Genomic DNA, 20,432 nt, shown 5'->3' on the forward strand with positions numbered 1-20,432 from the left:
AATGCATTGTTTCCACTTAAGCTATATACATTTTATAAACATTGTGTATTTCATCAAGTGGAGTTTTGAGGAAAAGACTGGTGAAGATATCCATCAACCAAATGGAAAACTCTGACTGGCTCTTGGGAACAGCTGAAGTGGACACTGAAATGGCTTAGGACTTTTACCCCACTTACCTCTCTACCTCCAGACTGCTTTCTTCTTTGTTGCAGGATCATCTTCCTCCATCATCCATCCACATATCCACATGTCCAGACAATGCTGTTAAAAGCAATAATCATAGCTTACAGTTTCCTAACCCTTTCAGACTCAGTTTCAGTTCTTACAGAGAAAAATACATCTCTGTCTTCCTCAGGCAGTGCTTCCTTCTGAAAAGAAAGCTACTGAGGAGATGCATGGCAGCTAGAAGATAGTTTGGTTCTCAGGTAACCCATCCATAATCCTTCAGCAAGGCTGGTCTGCTCCACTACTACAAAGAACCCACATGGGTCCTTTTCTTCCCATATTCAGTCCCACGGCCATAGTCCTAACATCCAAGTATCAGAACCAGTAGAGCAGCCAGCTCTGTGAGAGTGCGTGCCACCTGACCTCCAAGTACAGTTCAGGCGTGCTAAACTCGTGGTTCAGCAGGATATGGTTTGTCTGTTACAGTTTTCACTTGTATCACAAGTGTACACATTCTGATGTGTGCATCCATCTCATGTGGGTCCAGTCAGGGTGAATCTGCAGGCAAGATTGCATTTCTCAGCCCACTGAGCTAAAAGATAGAATCTTTGTTCCACTGCAATACCACTGTGTCTGGCTGGCTTTCCTCAGTATCAGCTGGCCTTCCCCAGCAGGCACATGGCCTTCTTTTCATACAGTTCATCCAAGTTGCATGATATGTAAATTCTCCCCTAGAAGCACTATTGAAAATGATGAATGCTCAAGTTGGCTATATCAGAGGTACTCAGAATGGAGGAGCTAATGGGTCTGCCAAGGTGTGAAAAACAAAATGTTCTAAACCTAATCTAAAATATTAGAATTCAATCTAAAATATTAGAATTTATTTTCCTGTACTCTGTTGAGTATAATAAGTAAGTTTGCCTAGTAATGTAGGGATTTTTTTCTCTACTGTAACTTTACAGCCCTAACCAGCTGACCATCCTTGTTACAGAGAGGTGTGAGATGTCCTGAAGTGGGAGTGCTTCCTTGAGGAGGGCCAATTCTCATCTACACACCTTTTACTTCTTGAGATTAATTGTCACTTGCCCCTTTCGGGTTAAATGGATTTGCAAAGAATTAACTTTTTTTTTTTTGCTGGTCCTGGAGCTTGGGCGCTGTCCCTAAGCTTCTTTTTTTTCCTCAAGGCTAGCATAGACTTTCTCATGGATTTTCCTGCTCAGGCTGGCTTCAAACCATGATCCACAGATCTCAGCCTCCTGAATAGCTAGGGTTGCAGGCGTGACCCACCTACACCAACAAAATTAACTGATTCTCACCAAATGGAAGCATAATTTAAAAGATTGGTGTAGCCAGGCACTGGTGGCTCATGCCTATAATCCTAGCTATTCAGGAAACTGGAATTTCAGTAAGAATGATGGTTCTAAGTTAGCCTGGGTGGGAAAGCCTGTGAGACTCTTCTCTTCAAATAACCACTAAAAAGCAAGAAGTGAGCTGTGGCTCACAAGGGTAGAGCACTAGCCTTAAGCTAAAGGACAGCAGCCAGGCCCTGACTTTAAGCCTGAAACACATACACAAACACACACACACACACACACACACACACACACACACACACCACACACACACACACACACACACACACACACACACACACAGTGGGGGAGGAAGAGGAGAAGAGATTGGTGTAAAGGAATACATTACTAAATTTGCAAACACAATGAAGAATAAAGGGACAGGCCGGGCGCCTGTAGCTCATGCCTGTAATCCTAGCTACTGAGGAGACTGAGATCTGAGGATCACGGTTCAAAGCCATCCTGGGCAAGAAACTCCGTGAGACTCTTTTCTCAATAAAGCACTAGAAAACCGGAATTGGCACTGTGGCTCAAGCAGTAGAGCGCTTGCCTTGAGCTGAAGAGTGCAAGGACAGCACCCAGGCCCAGAGTTCAAGACCCACGACCAAAAAAAAAAAAAAAAAAGAATAAAGGGACAGACTTGGTATTTTTTAGGCTTTGGTGAAATCTCATCACTTTCAGTATGGTGTGCATAATGATTTTCTAGTAAGATGTGTTAAGGTCAGGCAGACACAGACAATTTACAAAAAGTCTATCTGATCCTCCATTAATTCCTATTTATAATTAATTTTGACCTACATGTATATTTGCCTTAAAATTAGTCCATGGACAAATCACAACAGTTAAAACAGCTTAGTTTTTAATATTTATATATAATACATAATGTATTTTATTACTATACTAATCATATTAACATAATGCTACAAATATGATATAGTACTAAATATGTGTATGTTAATGCATGTTACTATATACATAATTGTACATATACATGCTCAAGAATGCTTAAGAAATTTTAATAATAAAAACCTGAAGACCACTGGGTTAAAAGACAATATTTGGAAGAAATATAACCTCATTATTATCAAGTGATTGAAGACTAGAATCATTATTTTGTAGTATTCCCTCATCTAGCAAAGAGATTGCACCAAAAGTGGGTATTTGTCAATAGTTTCTATCTAGAACATCAGGACACACCAATTGAGAAAATTTGAGAGGCAACACCCAGGTGTGACTCTAGAGATCAATGGCCTGATAGACTACAACCGGAGGCAAGTTATTCTATACCCTGAGCTCCAGCTAATGGAATGGGAGGATAATATCAGAACTTCCTTTGTGAGGACATTTTCAGGATTAAATGAACTGATACATACAAGAGTTTGACCAGTGCCTGGAATTCAATGAACATTCATGGAATGTCGTGGTTTTGGCTACATCTTATAACTTAAACAAAAATATAACTTAACTTTACCATCATACTACCCCTTGCCAGCCAACATGGATCATTACACTACAATTTACACAGAGGAGCTAAAAGAATGCTTGGAGTGGTGAAAGTTTTTCTGTAAAGTTTAAGGAAACACCAATGCTCAACTTCATAAATATTCTGCAAAATAGTGAGAAAAATCAATTGCCATAAAATTAAGCAATTAGCGAGACATGTAGAATTAATACCATTAAAATAATTACATGGATGGACTTGGAGGTACATACTCAAGAGACTGAGGCAAGAAGACTGAGTTTGAGGCTAGCCTCAACATTTTACATATTTGAAAGCAATTTTAGAAGCAGGATGTCTTAAATGATAACATTCTAAAGAAGAGATCTTGAGAATACATGATGAAATCGTGTGTGATTTGCTAAGACAAGCAACTTGCTCCCTGGAATACCAAGGTATGTTTCAATTTTTGCCTTGATCTTGGGGTTGGGTGGAGGTATGAATCTTCCTACTTGCAGATTACATAACATGTAATTATAATGTTATATCAATTGATATTGCTTACTGTGGGCTCAATACTATGTTGACATACAGGAGAGAAATAATACAGTAAACATCCACATATACATCATTCCATTTAACATTTAACACTGTGTTTTTCAGAATTATTTTAAAAGTAATATTTCACCCCAAATGTCAGGATATGGTCTAAATTACATTTTTCTACATTATTCTATTAGTATTATTATTATCTATAACCCGTTTAAAATGTTCAATTTTCCCTAAATTTACTTTATATTTGATTAAACCAGAATCAAGTTATTGTGTTTATTCTCTCAAGTGTCTCTTAAGTCTTCCTCAGTATTGTGTTTTATTTGCAATTACTGTTTTGTTTGAGACAAGTCTCCCTATATATGTCCAGGCTGGCTTTGAAGACTTAATCTTCCTGCTTCTATCTCCTGAGTGCTGGGATTAAAGGCATGTGCCACCATGCCCAGCAAGAATTCACATTTGTTTTGAAACTCTGCAGCCCAGGTTGGCTTCAAAATTATGAGCAATCCTGCCTTTGCTTCCAGAATGAGCCTGACCATTTTCATTTACCTGGCAATGACATTTAAGAGCCTGCGCCATTTTTCAGTAGGATGTCCCAGTTGTTCTGGGTTTTTCCCTTTGTTTCCTTTTGATGTCTTTTTATAGTTGTAGCTCCTCAGGTAGGTAGATTTAAAGGGTTATGCAGAGAGTACAGATTTTGGGAGACATTTACAGATAGATCACATCAGGAGACACACAGTAAGGCTGGCCCTTTTTCACTGGTGCGATTGATCTGGGATAAAGTAGGAGGATTATGTTTTCCCTTGATGACCAGGAGAAATCCCTGAGGATGAGCTGATACCCAGTAAAGATTCCCTTTAGCCTTTTTCATAGATGGTTTCATTGATCCTGGCATGGATCTGTTGTTTCGTTAGGGACTGCAGAATGGAGGCCTTCCATTTCTATCATTTCCTCTGCACCACTTAGTGAACAGACATACTATACAGATGAAACTGTTTCCTTATAACCCAGTATTGGGAAGGCAGTGACCTGGATATTGCCATTTTTCAGAGTAAGAATGGGGGTGATAGTCACAATAGTGTAGAAAGGTTTGCTTTCCCTTTGCTCTTTAATTTGGCTTACTCTTTTCTTGGGTGGAGGGGGAGTAGCCTTTTCATGTACTTAATATGTTTTATCATTCTGCAGTGACTCTTATCTTTTTGATGCTCCAATTGTCAGAAGGCTGTTCTTTCTTGAGATTGACTCCTAAGCTTATGACCAGGCAAAGACATTTCTCCAAGAGGCCCTGGTGCCTTCTGGAGGGAGGGGGATTCAGGGTCCACACCTGAGTGCTAAGCAAAAGGGCCAGCCATTGCCTCCCGGCTCTTTTCAACCAACAGTACAAAGGTGGGCACAATGGTGCAGGACTGTACTACCAGCGTTTGGGAGGTGGGTCGCATGTGGTAGGCCAGCCTGGGCTATCTATGCAGTCTCTGTCTCAAAACAAGACAACACGCACGCAAATCAGATTAGCCACGGAGAGGTGTTTACCCAAGACCCTAAGTTATTTTCAGGCCCCGGTGGTACTCCGTGTCGTGTGCACGTCAAGTGGGGCCTCGAACTCGGCGCCAGCTTCCCCAGGCCTCCAGAGGCAAAGGCTCGGGTGGGGTGCGAGGTGGTGACCGCAAGGAGTCGGTGGGCGAGGGCGCGGTGCGGGGCTTCAACTGCACGGTCATTCCCGCTCCGACAAGGGCTAGGACTTCCCACAACCCGGAAACCGCTTAAGCCACGCCCGTGAGACCCAAGGGATAGACCCTGCAAGTACCCATTGGCCCTAATACCTGCCAGTCAGAGAGCGTTTGGGGAAGGAGGCAGAACATCAGAAGAGCATGTCCAATGAGGAATGAGCCTGGGTCGCCACGTCGCTAGGGTGTTTCCGGGACCTAGCGGAGGGCAGGAGGTGGGTGGGGAGGGACGGGCCAATCAAAGGAGGTGGGTCTCTCAGGTTTGCCGCAGCCAATCAGAAGGGCGCTGTCTCGGCTCCGCCCGCCCCCGCGTAGCGGTCTTTCTCTAAGCCGGGTGGCAGCGGGTTCAGCTGGCGTTGCGACTCTGTCAGCCATGGCGAGCTCGGCCTACGAGGACAGCGCGGGGCAGCACGGGGACTCCTTCCTGTACTTCGCCTACGGTAGCAACCTGCTATCGGAGAGGATCCACCTGCGAAACCCTTCGGCAGCGTTCTGCTGCGTGGCCCGCCTTCAGGTCAGTGCCCGCCGCCCGCGGTGTGCGGGCTGAGCGCACCTAGGCTGGGTGCGCGGCCCGCGGAGGGCATGCTTGTGTCCACGCCGGCGAGGCCTGCAGCGGGCAGGGAGCATCCACCCCGGCCTGAGCGGGGCTTCTGCCCCCCCACCCCCTCTCCGCCACCCGTTCCCATATCCTCCTGGTTCGGGCTCGCGTCTCCTGGACTGGGCTCCCCCACACCTGGCCCCTGGCCCCGCGTCCTCCTAGACCAGGCTTCCTCCACCTGTCCCCTACCCCTTGTCCTGGTCCGCGCTCCCTCTTTCCGGTCCCCAACCCCGCGCGTCCTGGGATGCGGTCGCTTGCCCTCCAGAGAACCCTTCTCTCGGGGAGGGAAGTACTGGCGAGTCCTTTGTTAGAGGATTTGTCAAATCATAGTGTAGAAATTGCTTCCCTCCTGTTAGAGAGGTCCTCCTCAGGCTAGAGACTGGATGGTTTTAACCACTGTTGCTACATCATTGCCCTTCAGTACAACATGCACATCCCATTTCGCACATATTCTTCAGGCAAAGTTGGCAGTTACATTCTAGGTTGAGGACCTCCAGCCTGTAGGAGAATCCTGCGCAAAATCTTTGACACCACTGAATTAAACACACATGATCTCTGCTAACTTTGTCAGAATTTTTAGCTGGAAGCAGCAGAAATTGGCTGATTTAAGGGGGAAAAAAAGTTGAAAGGCAGTTGGAGAGCTAAGAGTGACCAGAAAGGCAGGAGCAAATGCTGACTAAACAAGCTTAAAGGGGTACAACCAGCATTCTAGCACAACTGGCACAGTCAGGATGCCGCTGTGTACCGCTACCAGTGGCAGACATGTCTGTGTCATGATGCATTACCATCACCATCTGTGCTGCACTCCTGTTGCTCCTGAGACTAATGATGCACAGTCAGACCAAAGCAGAGACCCTGATGACCTTGAACACTGACTTCTAATTCAAAACCACAGGTAGGATGCCCTGATCTGTTAAGTCTTGGCCATGTATCATGCCCTGACTACAAGAAAATCTGAGAAAAATCTGGCTTCTGAAGCTTTTGGAGCTTTAGAAATTGGAGTTGGGTCTTGATACTCCATCTCCATCGCCAAGCTCATAAGATAGGAAAGGTCTAAAATGTAGAAGGAAGTCCAAGTGGTTATATCAGAGGTGGGAGAAGAAGTAACACATAGATAATTGTTCATTTATAGGTGTGGTCAATCAAATGAGATATGCAAGGTGCATCAATGTCTGACCAGAGGACCCAACCAGGAAGCCCTCCAGAAATGGGACTCCTCTCCTCCTCCTCCTCCTCCTCCTTCTTCCTTTCTTCTTTCTTCTTCTTTTTGTTGGTCATGGGGCTTGAATTCTGGGCCTGGGCGCTGTCCCTTAGCTCTTCAGCTCAAGGCTAGTGTTCTACCACTTGAGCCACAGTGCCACTTCCGGTTTTTTGAGTGGTTAATTGGAGATAAGAGTCTCTCAGACTTTCCTGCCCTGGCTGGCTTTGAACTTCAATCCTCAGATCTCAGCCACCTGAATAGCTAGGATTATAGGTGTGAGCCACTGGCGCCCAGCTCTTTCTTTTCTTTTCTTTCTTTTCTTTTCTTGTCTTTTCTCTTCTCTCTCTCCCTCCCTGCCTCCCTCCCTCCCTCCTTTCCTTCCTCCCTTTCTCCCTTCCTTATTTCCTTCTCTTTCCTTCCCTCCCTCCCTTCCCCCTCTCTCTTTCTCCCTCTCCCTTCCCTCTCTTCTCCTTCCCCTCTCCCCTCCTTCCCCCTTCCTTCCTTCCTTGCTTGCTTTCCCCAGTCCTGGGGCTTGAACTCAGAGGTTTAAACTCAGGGCCTGAGCACTGTCCCTAAGCTGCTTTTTTTGTGCAAGGCTAGCACTCTACCACTTGAGCCACAGTGTCACTTCTGGCTTTTTCTGTTTATGTGGTACGGAAAAAGTGAACCTAGGACTTCATGCATGCTAGGCAAGCACTCTACCACTAAGCCACTTTCCTAGCCCTTTTCTTTAAAAAAAAATTATTATAAAGGTGATGTACAGAGGAGTTACAGTTACATAAGTCAGGTAACGAGTACATTTCTTTTTGGACAATGTCACCCTCTTCCCTCACTCAAAAATGGGACTTGTTTTTGATTTTTTTTTTTTTGTTGGTTGTGGGGCTTGAACTCTGGGCCTGGGCGCTGTCCCTCAGCTCTTCAGCTCAAGGCGAGCACTCTACCACTTGAGCTACAGCGCCACTTCCAGTTTTCTGGTGGTTTATTGGAGATAGGAGTCTCACAGTCTCTCCTGCCCGGGCTGGCTTTGAACCGCGATCCTCAGATCTCAGCCTCCTGAGTAGCTAGGATTACAGGCGTGAGCCACCAGTGCCCGGCTTTGTTTTTGATTGTTGTTATTGGTTGTGGGGCTTTCTGAACTCAGGGCTTAGGTACTGTCCCTGAGTTCTTTTGCTCAAGCTACTTAGAGCCACAGCTCCACTTCCAGTTTTCTGGTGGTTAATTGGAGATGAGTCTCACCTGGACTTTCCTGCCTCGGCTGGCTTTGAAGTACAGAATCCTTAGATCTCAGGTCCTGAGATTAGCTAGGCCTTGGCACTCAGTGAAAATGGGACTAAAACTTAATATGGTATCTGAATGATTCAGGAGATGGGAAGAAAAGGGAACCAAGGGAACAGTATGTGCAAAGGTCCTAAAGAAAGATGTAAGTGAACTCCATGAGATGTAGGAAAGGGCCATACATTAATAGAATTACAGTGGCCAGTAAGACTTTAGCCTGTCACTTAAGCACAATGGAATGGAAGCAAATAGAATGGAATGTCTTTGAAAGCTCACTCTGGTTGCTATGGAAGATAGGTTTGAAAGGGACAGAGGTGGGTGTGGGGAACCCAGTTGTAAAGTTTTAGTAGCACCCATGCCAAAGATAATGACTGGCACCTTGAAGTAGGGTAGCAGCAGGGGAAGATAGATGGACTTGAGAGATAGGAGATAGCTGGAAAAGCTAGATGATTGGTTGTGAAGTAAGAGACTCAAGGTTTTGCACAACCAGGCAGATGATGGTGATGTGTACAATGAGGAATATCTTTTTGGCAAGTGAAAACTTGTAAGTTCACTTTGAACATACTGAGTTAAATGCTTGCTAGATGGCTAAGTAATAGCACACTATTAGATAATATCTGTTAGGTACCTACTATGTGCTAGGCCATGTCTTAATCACTTTTGAGGCTCAGGAGCAATCTGTACCTATTTGAAAGATGATGAAAGCACTGTGTAGCACTTGAAACTGCTGGCATTTAAAGATCTAGTAATAGAGGAGGAATTGTCAAAGAGGATGGGGAGATCAAGGAGGAGCCTGAAAATCTAAAAAGAGGGCCTGGCAGAAGAGGGTGCTTATTCATATCCTAAATAGCCAAGAAATGGAGCAAGATGAGAAATGAGAGCTGTCTGTTGGATTTAGCAATAGACAGCCAATCCCTGTGTGATTGTAGCTTTGATCAGACATACCAATGTCTTGCCACAGGTGCTTGGTGCTAGAGATAACTCACTGTGCCAGTTCAAGGTCCTGAGCTCTCAAACCAGCCTATTTCCCAAAGTGTCTGATCAGATTTTTGAGAAAACAAATGAGAGGGATAAAATAATAAAACTAAAAAAAGTACTCTAGTGTTATTATTGATTCTAGCCTTTTTTTTTGGTCTATTAAGAGAACTAAGCCCTGGAAAGATGGAAAGAAATCTCCCCACAGGAATTTTATTCTTCCTCTAGACCCTCATCCCAATTGTTCATGTCATGGCTCCAACAGTCCTGAGACCTCAGGCAAGTTGCTCAGTCTTTCCAGGCTGCAGTTTTTCCTTGTTATAAAATAAATAACCAGTAATGTTCAAGTTTTAGCTGCTACTATAGTTATTGTAGATAGATCAGTACAATTCATAAGTATACAAATACTTATTTGTATGCTTATAAATTAAGGATACAGCATTCTTAAGTCTACAGTCTAGAGAAATGCTAGCTCCCTTAGGGAAAATGTGGTGGGTGATAGAGGTTGTTGGGGTGATCTCCAGACATCAAAGCATATTATAACTCATGAGTCCATTACCTAGCAGGTCTCTAAGTAATGTACACACATGTAAGTAGACTGGGAAGTAATTTGCAGAAATGAAAGTAATAGTGTTAAGATATTAGAGTTACAAGATCTTTTTCCTTATGACTTAAAATGTTAAGATGCTATACATATTCAATATACATTTTATTTTTAAGGAAAATATGTCCTTGAGACCTGGGGTCTCTGTCTTTTTTTTTTTTAATCTTTGTATTTCCTACAGCTTCTACACATAGGAGGAACTTGAAAGTTTTTTGAACAATTTATTTACATGGAGTTCAAGGTAAATCCTTTTTATTTTCAGAAGGGAAATTTGGGTTCAAGTGAATATTGATTCTATCACTTTGGTTTCCTTTGTAGGATTTTAAGCTTGACTTTGGCAATTTCCAAGGCAAAACAAGTGAAAGGTGGCATGGAGGTATAGCTACCGTTTTTCAAAGTCCTGGCGATGAAGTGTGGGGAGTGGTATGGAAAATGAACGAAAGCAATTTAAGTTCCCTGGATGAGTAGGTGGCTTCTAATTATAAGTTAACTAATTCAGAAAGTGGATTTTATGGAAGGATGTATGCTTGTGTGTTAGTTTTTCAAAACTATACATTTCTACTTCCTACAGACATACTCTTTATACTTCAGGATAAACAAATCTAGGAAGAAAATATTTTGTCATTCTGATTTGGGGGAACGTTTGTAATCTCTTATGTTAAAAAATGGAAGCCATCTGGGCACTGGTGGCTCACACCTGTAATCCTGGCTACTCAGGAGGCTGAGATCTGAGGATTGCGATTCGAGGCCAGCCCAGGCAGAAAAGTCCATGAGACACTTACCTCCAATTAACTACCAGAAAACCGGAAATGGCACTGTGGTTCAAGTGGTAGAGTGCTCATTTTTGAGCTGAAGAGCTGAGGGATAGCACCTAGGCCCAGAGTTCAAGCCCCAAGACCCATTAAAAAAAAAGGAAGCTGTTATATTTGTTCATAGTTTTAAAAAATTATTTTTTGCAGTTTTTCTTTTTATTTAAGATTGCAGCTGGGTGTTATGGTACAGAACTGCAATCTCACCTACATGAGCAGGATAGGCAGGGGAATCATAATTAGTCCAAAGCTGGCCTGGGCCAAAACTATGATACCCTGCCTGAAAAAAGTTAAAGGAAAAAAAGGGCTAGGGGTATGGCTCACATGGTAGAATGCTTGCTAGCAAGCACAGAGCCCAGAGCTCAAATTCCAGTACTGAAAAAGAAAATGATTTGCAAAAGATTACAGTTGATGCAATTAACAATTAATAAGCAGTTCAGCCAATAAGTAATCATTTGTAGAAGAATGGGCAACATATTAGAATGTGTGGATAGTTTTTATAACTAGAACTCTGAGTTGTGTGACAGAGCATTTAATTCAAAACAAGTTGGCAGAAACGAGTAGGACTTGAGAAGGATGTGTTATCTGACTCATTTCATCCTTGCCTCATTCAAGCAAGAATAACCTGCCCTCGCAGCTTTTCTCTGGGGAGAGACATTCTCTTGCTGTCAGAGGATGCAGTCTACCTTTTATAAGAACAGTGTTTGAGGGCATACAGAGCAATAAATATACTTAAGCAAGTGTTCAGACAGGAGAAATATGCAGATCTATCTTTTAGAAACCCTGAGCCTCTGTATCCACAAGGCCTTGGTTCAGGACACCAAGAGTACTAAAGCTACATAATATGTATAAATAATCTGTGCATATCCTGCTTTGTGTGCTTAGTCATCTCTAAGTCACTTCAATACCTAACACAATGCAAATGCTGTGGGAGTAATTGTTAGACCTTATTTTTAAGGAAATAATGACAAAGAAGAAAGTCTGTATGCATTTGGCTCAAACCCAATTTTTGATCAGAGGTTGGTTGAATATGTGGATGTGGAACCTGTGAATACAGAGTTGACTCTACCACCAAGTCTCAGAGTTGACTCTACCACTAAATTTCAGAGCCAGCTGAACCACTAAATCTAGGACTGACTACCACTAAGCCTCAGAGCTGACTGTACCATTAAGTCTCAGAGTTGACTCTAACACTGAGCCTCAGAGCTGATTGTAACACTAAGCCTCAGAGCCAACAGTACTGCTAAGCCTCAGAACTGATTCTATTAGTAAGTCTTAGAGCCATTTGTACCACTGAGCTTGTATCCCTAAGCCTCGGAGCTTACTGTGCCACTTAGTCTAGGGCCAGCTGTAACACCGAGCCTTAGAACTTATTGTACCACTGAACCTCAGAGCTGATTGTACCACTGAGTCTCAGAGCTGACTGGCTATACTGTTAAGTCTAGGACCAGCTGGACCACTGAATTTCAGGCTCCCCTGCTAAAATGCTAAGTGTGCTTTGGCATGGTATTATTTACGTGTTCGCCATATTCCAAGTTATGCAGGGAGAAATACATCCTTATAGGCAGTTCAATTACTAGTCTTGTACCCCCAACTTGATTTAAGAGATTTGAACCAGTAAACCAACTTTCCTGGATTAATGGTAATTATTTGGCTGTTCTGGTTTCAGACAAGAAGGGGTTAAACATGGAGTATATGTTGTAATAGAAATTAAAGTTTCTACTCAAGAAGGGAAAGAAATAGACTGTCGCAGTTACCTGATGACAAACTATGAGAGTGCTCCTCCCTCGCCACAATACAAAAAGGTAAGCTGCTTAGGTGTTCAGCGAGTCTTAATTTTCATTGAGATAAATTGGAGAATGTCTTGTTTTCCCAAGGCTTTGTCCATTTTAAATTTCATATGATATTTTAATAAAACAATTAAAAAAAAAGATAGCTATTTACTTAAGGGGCATTTCTCAAGTACTCTCCAGGGGCTGGTGATTTGGTTTAGTGGTAGCATGAGTGAGACCCTGGGTTCAATCCTAGCACCAAAATGTGTGTGTGTGTGTGTGTGTGTGTGTGTGTGTGTGAATCTAAACTATATACATTTATGTCTAACAATAGAACTATTTCTAAAACTTTGTTTTAAAAAGCTTCTACTCGGGGCTGGGAAGGTGGCTCAGTGGTAGAGCCCGTGCCTTGCATGCTTGAGCCCCTGGTTTCGATTCCTCAGCACCACATAAGCAGGAAAAAAAAAAAGCCGGAAGTGGCGCTGTGGCTCAAGTGGTAGAGCGCTAGCCTTGAGCTGAAGAGCTGAGGGACAGCACCCAAGCCCAGAGTTCAGGCTCTACGACCAGACCCAAAAAATAAAAATAAATAAATAAATAAAAAGCTTCTACTACTCGTATTTCTTAAAGTGCAGGTGTATGTGTATATTTTAATAGGTTTAGTTTGCAGTTATGCTTTTATAATTTTTTTCCTCACAAAACAGTATTTCATGAACACTGTTTCTTTTTTTTTTTTTTTCTTGGAAAAGTAGAATTACTACTGTCAACATGTTTTCCACCCTACAGTGGAGACGAAATGGTACACTTGAGGGTCAGGGTTAAGGACCACTGGCATTCAGAGTCGGAGAAGCCACCCTTGCATGACCAGGACAGGAATAGGGGACCTCTACCTCCTTTTCAGTCAGGATGCCATTCACAATGTGTAGGAAGTTCCAGGTGTTTCCCAGTGTGCTGCCTATATTTTAATCAATTTAGCCTGATATGGGTCTCCAGTGTGCCCCTAAACCCGGTTGCCATTTACTGCCATGTCTAATTCAGAGCCGAGTAGACCAAGGGACTGAGGTCAGAGCAACTTCTTTCTGAAGAATGGTGGTTTTCCCTAAACGACTATGCAAATTCTGTAACATAAGGTAGATTTTTGTCTTAATCTCAACAAAATCTGAATTGAAGAACTTGTTCACGTTATTAATATTACCATTCTGTGAAGATGCTTCAGGCAGCTTTGAAAACTCCTGTGCTTCGTGTCAAAGTGAGAGAAAAAGTTATGTCTAATTTTTTCCCCAGAATTACTGATTTTGGAATTCTCTGAAAGCTATTATTTAAGGTTCTTACCATGCAAGTAGAATTGTGGCATTCTATTATGTTCCTAACTAAAAGCATTATATTTGTTTGTTTTAACCATTTCTAGGTTATTTGCTTGGGCGCAAAGGAAAATGGTTTACCCCTGGACTATCAAGAGAAGTTAAATGCAATAGAACCAAATGACTATAATGGAAAGGTCTCAGAAGAAATAGAAGATATCATCAAAAAAGGCGAAGCCAAACTGTAGAACCTAACAGAATACAACTGGACATACTCAATGTACTATTAGGCAGTACTTTTAATATTTGGAGAACAGGGCTCTGGGAAAACTTCTGAATTAATCTGCTGATTATTAACAGTGCTGGGAAGGGTGTCTCACTTGGGTGATTCCCTATTTTCTGACTACCTGGGTCTTGAATTAGACAGTTACAAAGGGGTGAGTTCCTGGAATGCATGGGTGCTTGGTGTGGGTTCTCCTGAGAACACCTAGAACAACTATCTCAAGTTGATCATGTCTTCCTGCTTTGTGAGGAAGGGTAGATTTGCATCCCACTGGATGACAGTGCTGGTAAATTGCTTTGCTCTGTCTGACCATTTCTTTAAATGATCAACTTCAGAAGAGTAAGGAAATTGAAGAGACAGTTGATTAAAAAAAAGTTTAAAAATTGAAAATGGCTTACTGTTCTTAGACAAATAAATGTATTTGTGTTTAATCTATTTTCCCTATGAAAGTGCTCTGTTGTGTCATGTTGTTAAACCCAAATCATCACATATTCTGGAACCAGAGGGGTTGGTGCCACAAGAACCTGGTGGCCTAGGTTCAAGGCCAGCGCCACTGCTTCCTGTGAGACTCCAACTTTATTCCTGACTCAGTGTCCTCACCTGTAGGCCAGGGATAATCTAATCACTTATGTTTTAGGATTATTTTGATGGTTACGGGAGTAAATAAATGTATTAAGATTAGGACTGAGGGGCTGGGAAGGTGGCTCAGTGGTAGAGCGCTTGCCTTGCATGCCTGAGGCCCTGGGTTCGATTCCTCAGCACCACATAAGCAGAAAAGAAAAAAGTCCGGAAGTGGTGCTGTGGCTCAAGTGGTAGAGTGCTAGCCTTGAGCTGAAGAGCTGAGGGACAGTGCCCAGGCCTAGAGTTCAGGCCCTATGACCGGACCCAAAAAAAAGATTAGGACAGAATGCTGGGAATGTGGCTTGGTAGTAGAGTGCTTACTTCACATGCATGAAGCCTAGGTTCAATTCCTCAGTAACCACATAAACAGAAAAAGCCAGAGGCGGTGCTGTGGCTAAAGTGGTAGAGTGCTAGCCTTGAGTGAAAGAATTGGGAAGACTGATACATGCAATGGCCTGGTACATCTTTGGAGAATTATACTGCAAGGGAAACAGCTATCCCAGAGTTACCTAGTAGATGATCCCACAGCCTTAACATTCTTGAAATAACAAAATTAGGATTGGATAAGAAGGGGCATGTTATGGGGCTGGGAAGTTGGCTCAGTGGTAGAGTGCTTGCCTTGAATGCATGAGGCCCTGGGTTGGAGTCCTCAGCATTACATAAGCAGAAAAAAGCCAGAAGTAGTACTGTGTCTCAAGTGGTAGGGCACTACCCTTGAGCTGAAGAGCTGAGGGACAGCGCCCAGGCCCAGAGTTCAGACCCCATGACCGGACCCCCCCCAAAAAAGAAGGGGCACATTAGATCAGGGACACCACCAGGCATCTCTGTAGTGCTGGAAATGTTTTGTATCTTTACTATGTTATGCTCTGGTTATAACAATGCAAGGTGTTACCAATGGGGAAAATTGAGTTCAGAGTGGATTTCTGCGTTTCTTCCGAGTGCATTTATAATACCTTAAAGTGAAACCTCTTAGAAAAAAAAATGATTTTTTAAAAAGTGGTAGATTCAGACCCAGGCACCAGTGGCTCATACCCATAATCCAAGCTACTCAGGAGAATGAGAGCTGAGGATTGCAGTTTGAAGCCAGCCCAGGCAGAAAAGTCTGTGAAACTTACCCCAATTAACCACCAAGAAGTTGGAAGAAGAGATGTGGCTCAAGTGGTAGAGTGTTAGATTTGAGCAACCAAGCTCAGGGACAGCACCTAGGCTCTCACGTTGAAGTTCTGGGACTGGCAAAAAAAAAAAAAGATGGATTCATAAAGTGCAGTTCACTAAGAATAGTGGGTCTGGGATACAGCTCACTGGTGGAGCATGTGTTCATGCATAAGCTTCTGCGCTTGATCTCTCCAGCATTAGTTTTAACAAATGAATGAAAAAGCTAGGTGCTGGTGGCTTTCATCTGTAATCTTCAGAGGCTGAGATCCAGAGGACTGAGGTTCAAGGCCAGCCCCAGGCAGAAAACTGGGACTCCAGCTACAAAGTAACCCAGACAAAAGCATGTCTGGAGGTGTGGCTCATGTGGAAGAGCACCAGCTTATCAAACAAGCTGAGTGAGGAAGGGGCTCCTGAGTTCACACCCTACTACTGCAGAAAGGAAAGAAAGAGGAAAAGCAACAACAAAAAGCTAGGATGGAAAACATCTTAGAAAACCCTGTCAAGGTTAAGAACTCCGATGGGTGTGTGTGTGTGTGTGTGTGTATTTCATTCCTACCATAACAAATTATCACAAATTTAGTACCCCAAGACTAGGGGTACTAAATTTCTGGAGGACAGAATTCCAGAGAGTCTCAGTGGGCTAAAATACAAGTGTGAGGACTGCACTTCTTGGCTCATAACCATTTCTTCACCTTTAAAACCACTGGTGGTGTTAAAGGTACTCACAACTAGCCGCTTCTCCATCTTCTGCCTCCTACTTATCTAGACTCTTCTGATTACTTTAGACCCAATCTTAAACCCAGGTTATTTCTCCATCTCAAGGTGAGCAGATAAGCAATTAGAGTTCCTGTTTGCCATGTTCATGGGTTCCAGGGTAGGTATGAACATCACAGAAGAGAGGGCTAGTCTGCTTACTGCAGATTCAGTATCTTCATTATATTAACACAAATTCACACTTTGAAATCTTGAAAGACAGAACTAAAGTTACAGCAGGAGAAACAGGACATGGGAAATACAAATGAAGCTTAAAAGACATGAATCCTGATTTTCAGAAAGAAACCTAGGGCTGGAGTTGAGCTCAGTGACTGCCTGGTAGCTGCAAGTGATGGCTTTCATACCTAGCACTGCACAAATGGTTCTGAATCTTTTCCTTCAGATTTGTGGCAGGGTAAGTGATGAAGCTGAATTCCAGCTCACACATTTGCAGTTGAACATACTTTGTTTTTTCTTTTTTCTTTGCTGGTCGTGGGCCTGAATTCTGGGATTGGGCGTTGTCCCTGAGCTCCTCAGCTCAAGTCTAGCGCTCTACCACTTGAGCCACAGCACCAGTTCCATCCAGCTTTTTCTGCTTATGTGGTGCTGAGGAATCGAACCCAGGGCCTCATGCATTCAAGGCAAGCAGTCTCCCACTGAACCACCTTCTCAGCCTCCCATACTTTGGTTTTTGAGAGCAGGCTTTGCTGGGAAGGTTCCTGAATAGATGTGGGCACATGATTTAATACACTTTTGTGAGAGAAGTGACTTTTTTTGTTTAAACAATTGTAAATATTAAAAACATTTTTGGTCGGGGAGGGAGGCGGTGGATTATCAGTATGTTAAGAGTTCCTTTACAAGGCGTTACTGTAAATGAAAAGCATATGAAGTGCACACTGCCGAGAGGACTTGAGTAGAAACAGAAAGGCTTTAGGTTTAGTTGGACGACTTTCTGCAGTTTTCTTGGACAACTTTCCAGGTCGGGTCCTAGCCTGGCTCTGGCTGGGGTGTTGGCATTTCCCCTGGGCGGGCCTTGGCACCAGTCCCCGAGTGTGCGTCCCCTCCGCCGGCCCCGCCTGGTTTCCCGCGAACCACAGTTGGGTTTGAGGTCTCCCCTCTGCTCGGCTCCGCCGCCGGGCCTGCGCCTCGCCGGTGGCCTGCAGAGCCCCCGCCACCAGAGGGCGCGACTGCCCCGGCTGCCGGGCCAGTTTCCGGCCCTGCCCTCGCCGAGCTGCGGTCGCCGTACTCGCAGGACCCCCGGGTCGCCGCGATTGCTGGGCACCCGCGCTCCCCGGCCACCGCGCTCCTGCGCCCCCGCCATCATCGGGCCACTTCGATTCCCAGGCTGCCGTGCTTCCCGGGCCACCGCGCTCCCCGCCACCCGCGGGCCCCTGCCATCTCCGGGTTTCCGCAGCGCCCGGGTCCCCACGACCCCCAGGCCACCGCGGTCCTCGAGCCCCCGAGCCCCCGGGCCACCACGACCCCTCGGTCCCCGCGATCCTCGGGCTACCGCGCTCCTGGCATCACCCGTCCGGCTCAGTCATTGCAAGTTCTGCAAACTTGGTTGTCAAGTAAGTCCTGGGGTTCTGGCAGGGCGGCCTCAGCTTTCCTGGGTCCCGCGCGCCGCTGGGCTCCGCGGGCGTGAAAGGCGGCGTGGACTGGACCGGCAACCGGGGCTGGGGCTTATTCCGGGGCGGGAGATCGGGGTCGGGGGCGCAGAGTGGACGGGGCCGGCAGCCCGGGCCTGGGGCTTGTTTGGGGGCGGGAGGACGGGGTCGGCAGCCCGAGGCTGGAGCTTGTTGGGGGGTGGTGGTGCGGTGGACGGGTCCGGAAGCCCGGCGTGGACTGGGCCGGAAACCCCCTGGTTCGGGGCCCGAGGCTGCGGCTCTCAATCCCGCCCTCAACTAGAATCACTCTAGAGCACTTCTAAACCGCTGACACTGGACGTGTCCTACACCGAGCCCACCCAGATCTCGAGGGTTGTGTGTTTTCACCCCCTACCCCCCTTCCCCGCTTGATTTCAGTGAGCAGCCGCCCAAACTACCGGCGGATGCGGCTGCCTTTCCTCGGCTTCCAGGGAGGGAGGATCCCCTTGGGCGTCAGGGACCACAAAACAGGGAAAGAAGACAAACACCACTTCTACACAGTGATGTTGACATATTCTGTATGTGTGGTGTGTGTGTGTGTGTGTGGTAAATGACAAATCAGGAAGCCCCCCACCCTGCATTTTGTTGGCATTTTTGTAAAGACATGGATTGTGGGTTTTTGAGATAACATCTTGGGAAGCCATTAAATCCTCAGTAAACCCTGGGCAACTTCCGTCCTTTGTTTTTTAGAATGAAGCCAGAGATGTACTTGCTTGAAGCCAGGCCTGTCCCTCCTCAGGGCTCCCTAAGTCACCGGTAGGGAGAGGGGACTGGGGGGGGGGGGCGGTAAGTCCTGGGACAGTAGCCACATCAGGTTCTCTGTTCCCATCTGGGAAAAGGAACCAGCAGCAGGGGGCTGTAATGCAGGCTTGCAAGGCCATTCCACCAGGCAGATTTGAAATCCACAGCAGAAGTAGAAGTGTTTTAAAGGAAAGAGGAATGGAAACAGAATGTTAAGTTTTGAACCCAAAGCCTGGGTTCCATTGTGAGCTATGTGGCAATGGGCACGTTATTTGGCTTCTCTGAGCCTACTTTCTTACCAGTCTTGAGGAAGATGATGTATACCCACCTGGCAGTCCAGGTGGCACATGGTTCTATCACTGGTAGTTGTTAGATGCAGTACTGGTGATCTGTATCTCACAGTTTTTCATTTAGTACAGCACTCCAAGCCTGTTTCTCCACTCTACTCAGGGCGGGCCTTCTTCCTGTTGGGTCTTTGAGCCTGTAAAAGGCAGCTTTGAGGCTATTAACTCTACCACAACTACCACATTGGCTTATTAATAAGATGCATTTTACAGCAAGAGATAGGAATGAATTTCTTGACAAAATAGAGCTTTCATCTTTCAGATTTTCTCTACCCACTGCCACATACATACAAATATGGCCTCCAAGAAAAATGGGCTTTGATAGAGATGAAGAGAATGGATGTGGGACATTCATGGCTCTCCTACTGAGAGCAGTCTCACATCAGGGGCCTACAGTTGCTGTTTTGCTCCTGGCTATTTCCTAGTGACCAAGAACAGCCAGGAATCTGGGGATAGAGAAGCCAAGCCCTACAAATGCTGATGCCCCATGTCCCAGCAAGACTTTCCCCTGCATGTGTGTTGGGACAATGGCTTTGATAGTAATGTCCTCAGAATATAAACAGAAAATAATGAAGGTATAATGAAGATTGTTTTCAGTTTTTTATTATTATAAAGGTGATGTACAGAGGGGTTACAGTTCCATAAATCAGGTAATGAGTACATTTCCTTTTTGGACAATGTCACTCCTTCCCTTGCTCTCTCCCAGTTTTTCCCTCCTAGCCAATATCACTGCTGCATTTGTTCTCTCCTTGCCCTACCCTTTCTGTGTCTCCCCTTGTCACCACCCTCCTCCAAACAGATGAACTTATAAACAAGACACTAGGTACAGAAAACAAAAACAGCAACAAAAAAAACCCCTCCTGTTTCCATTTCTTGGAGTTCATTTTGATAAATATTTATATGATTATATGCACATAACTATTGAGCCTTTGGGATCTTCTCCTAAGAATATCCTCCTTTGGTCTCACTGTCTAGAGAGCTGCATAATTTATCTTGTCTAACTCTTCTACATTTCTTTTGGGAGATTTTAAGCAAGATGAAATTAGAAAAGCTAAGGTTTGTGCCTGTGCTTGATTTTTGCCATAGTGAGCTGTTCTCTGTGACATTCTGAGGAAGGATGTGGCAT

The 20,432-nt window shown here is 44.7% G+C and overlaps 2 protein-coding genes across 4 annotated transcripts in view; both read left to right on the forward strand.

Moving 5' to 3' along the window:
* The first annotated feature begins 5,549 nt into the window (after positions 1 to 5,549).
* Positions 5,550 to 14,481, forward strand: Ggct (gamma-glutamylcyclotransferase). Of its 2 annotated transcripts, XM_042695126.1 has the most exons (4): positions 5,550 to 5,745; positions 10,203 to 10,348; positions 12,363 to 12,498; positions 13,871 to 14,481. In XM_042695126.1, exons 1-4 carry the CDS (start codon positions 5,605 to 5,607, stop codon positions 14,009 to 14,011), a joined length of 564 nt encoding a protein of 187 aa, XP_042551060.1. In that variant the 5' UTR covers positions 5,550 to 5,604; the 3' UTR covers positions 14,012 to 14,481. The 2 variants fall into 2 exon arrangements, with proteins under 2 accessions (XP_042551060.1, XP_042551061.1); XM_042695127.1 differs by lacking the exon at positions 12,363 to 12,498 and having other exon boundaries at positions 13,871 to 14,013.
* Positions 14,482 to 17,846: 3,365 nt separating this feature from the next.
* Positions 17,847 to 20,432, forward strand: part of Nod1 (nucleotide binding oligomerization domain containing 1) — a 43,481-nt gene continuing 40,895 nt past the window's right edge. For both annotated transcript variants that reach the window (XM_042695135.1, XM_042695136.1), the window contains exon 1: positions 17,847 to 18,146. The gene's annotated coding sequence lies outside the window, so the exon portion shown is untranslated. The remainder of the gene's footprint in view (positions 18,147 to 20,432) is intronic.

Source organism: Dipodomys spectabilis, unplaced genomic scaffold (genome assembly GCF_019054845.1).
Source record: "Dipodomys spectabilis isolate Male_0828 unplaced genomic scaffold, ASM1905484v1 ptg000178l, whole genome shotgun sequence".
Classification (NCBI taxonomy): Eukaryota; Metazoa; Chordata; class Mammalia; order Rodentia; family Heteromyidae; genus Dipodomys; species Dipodomys spectabilis.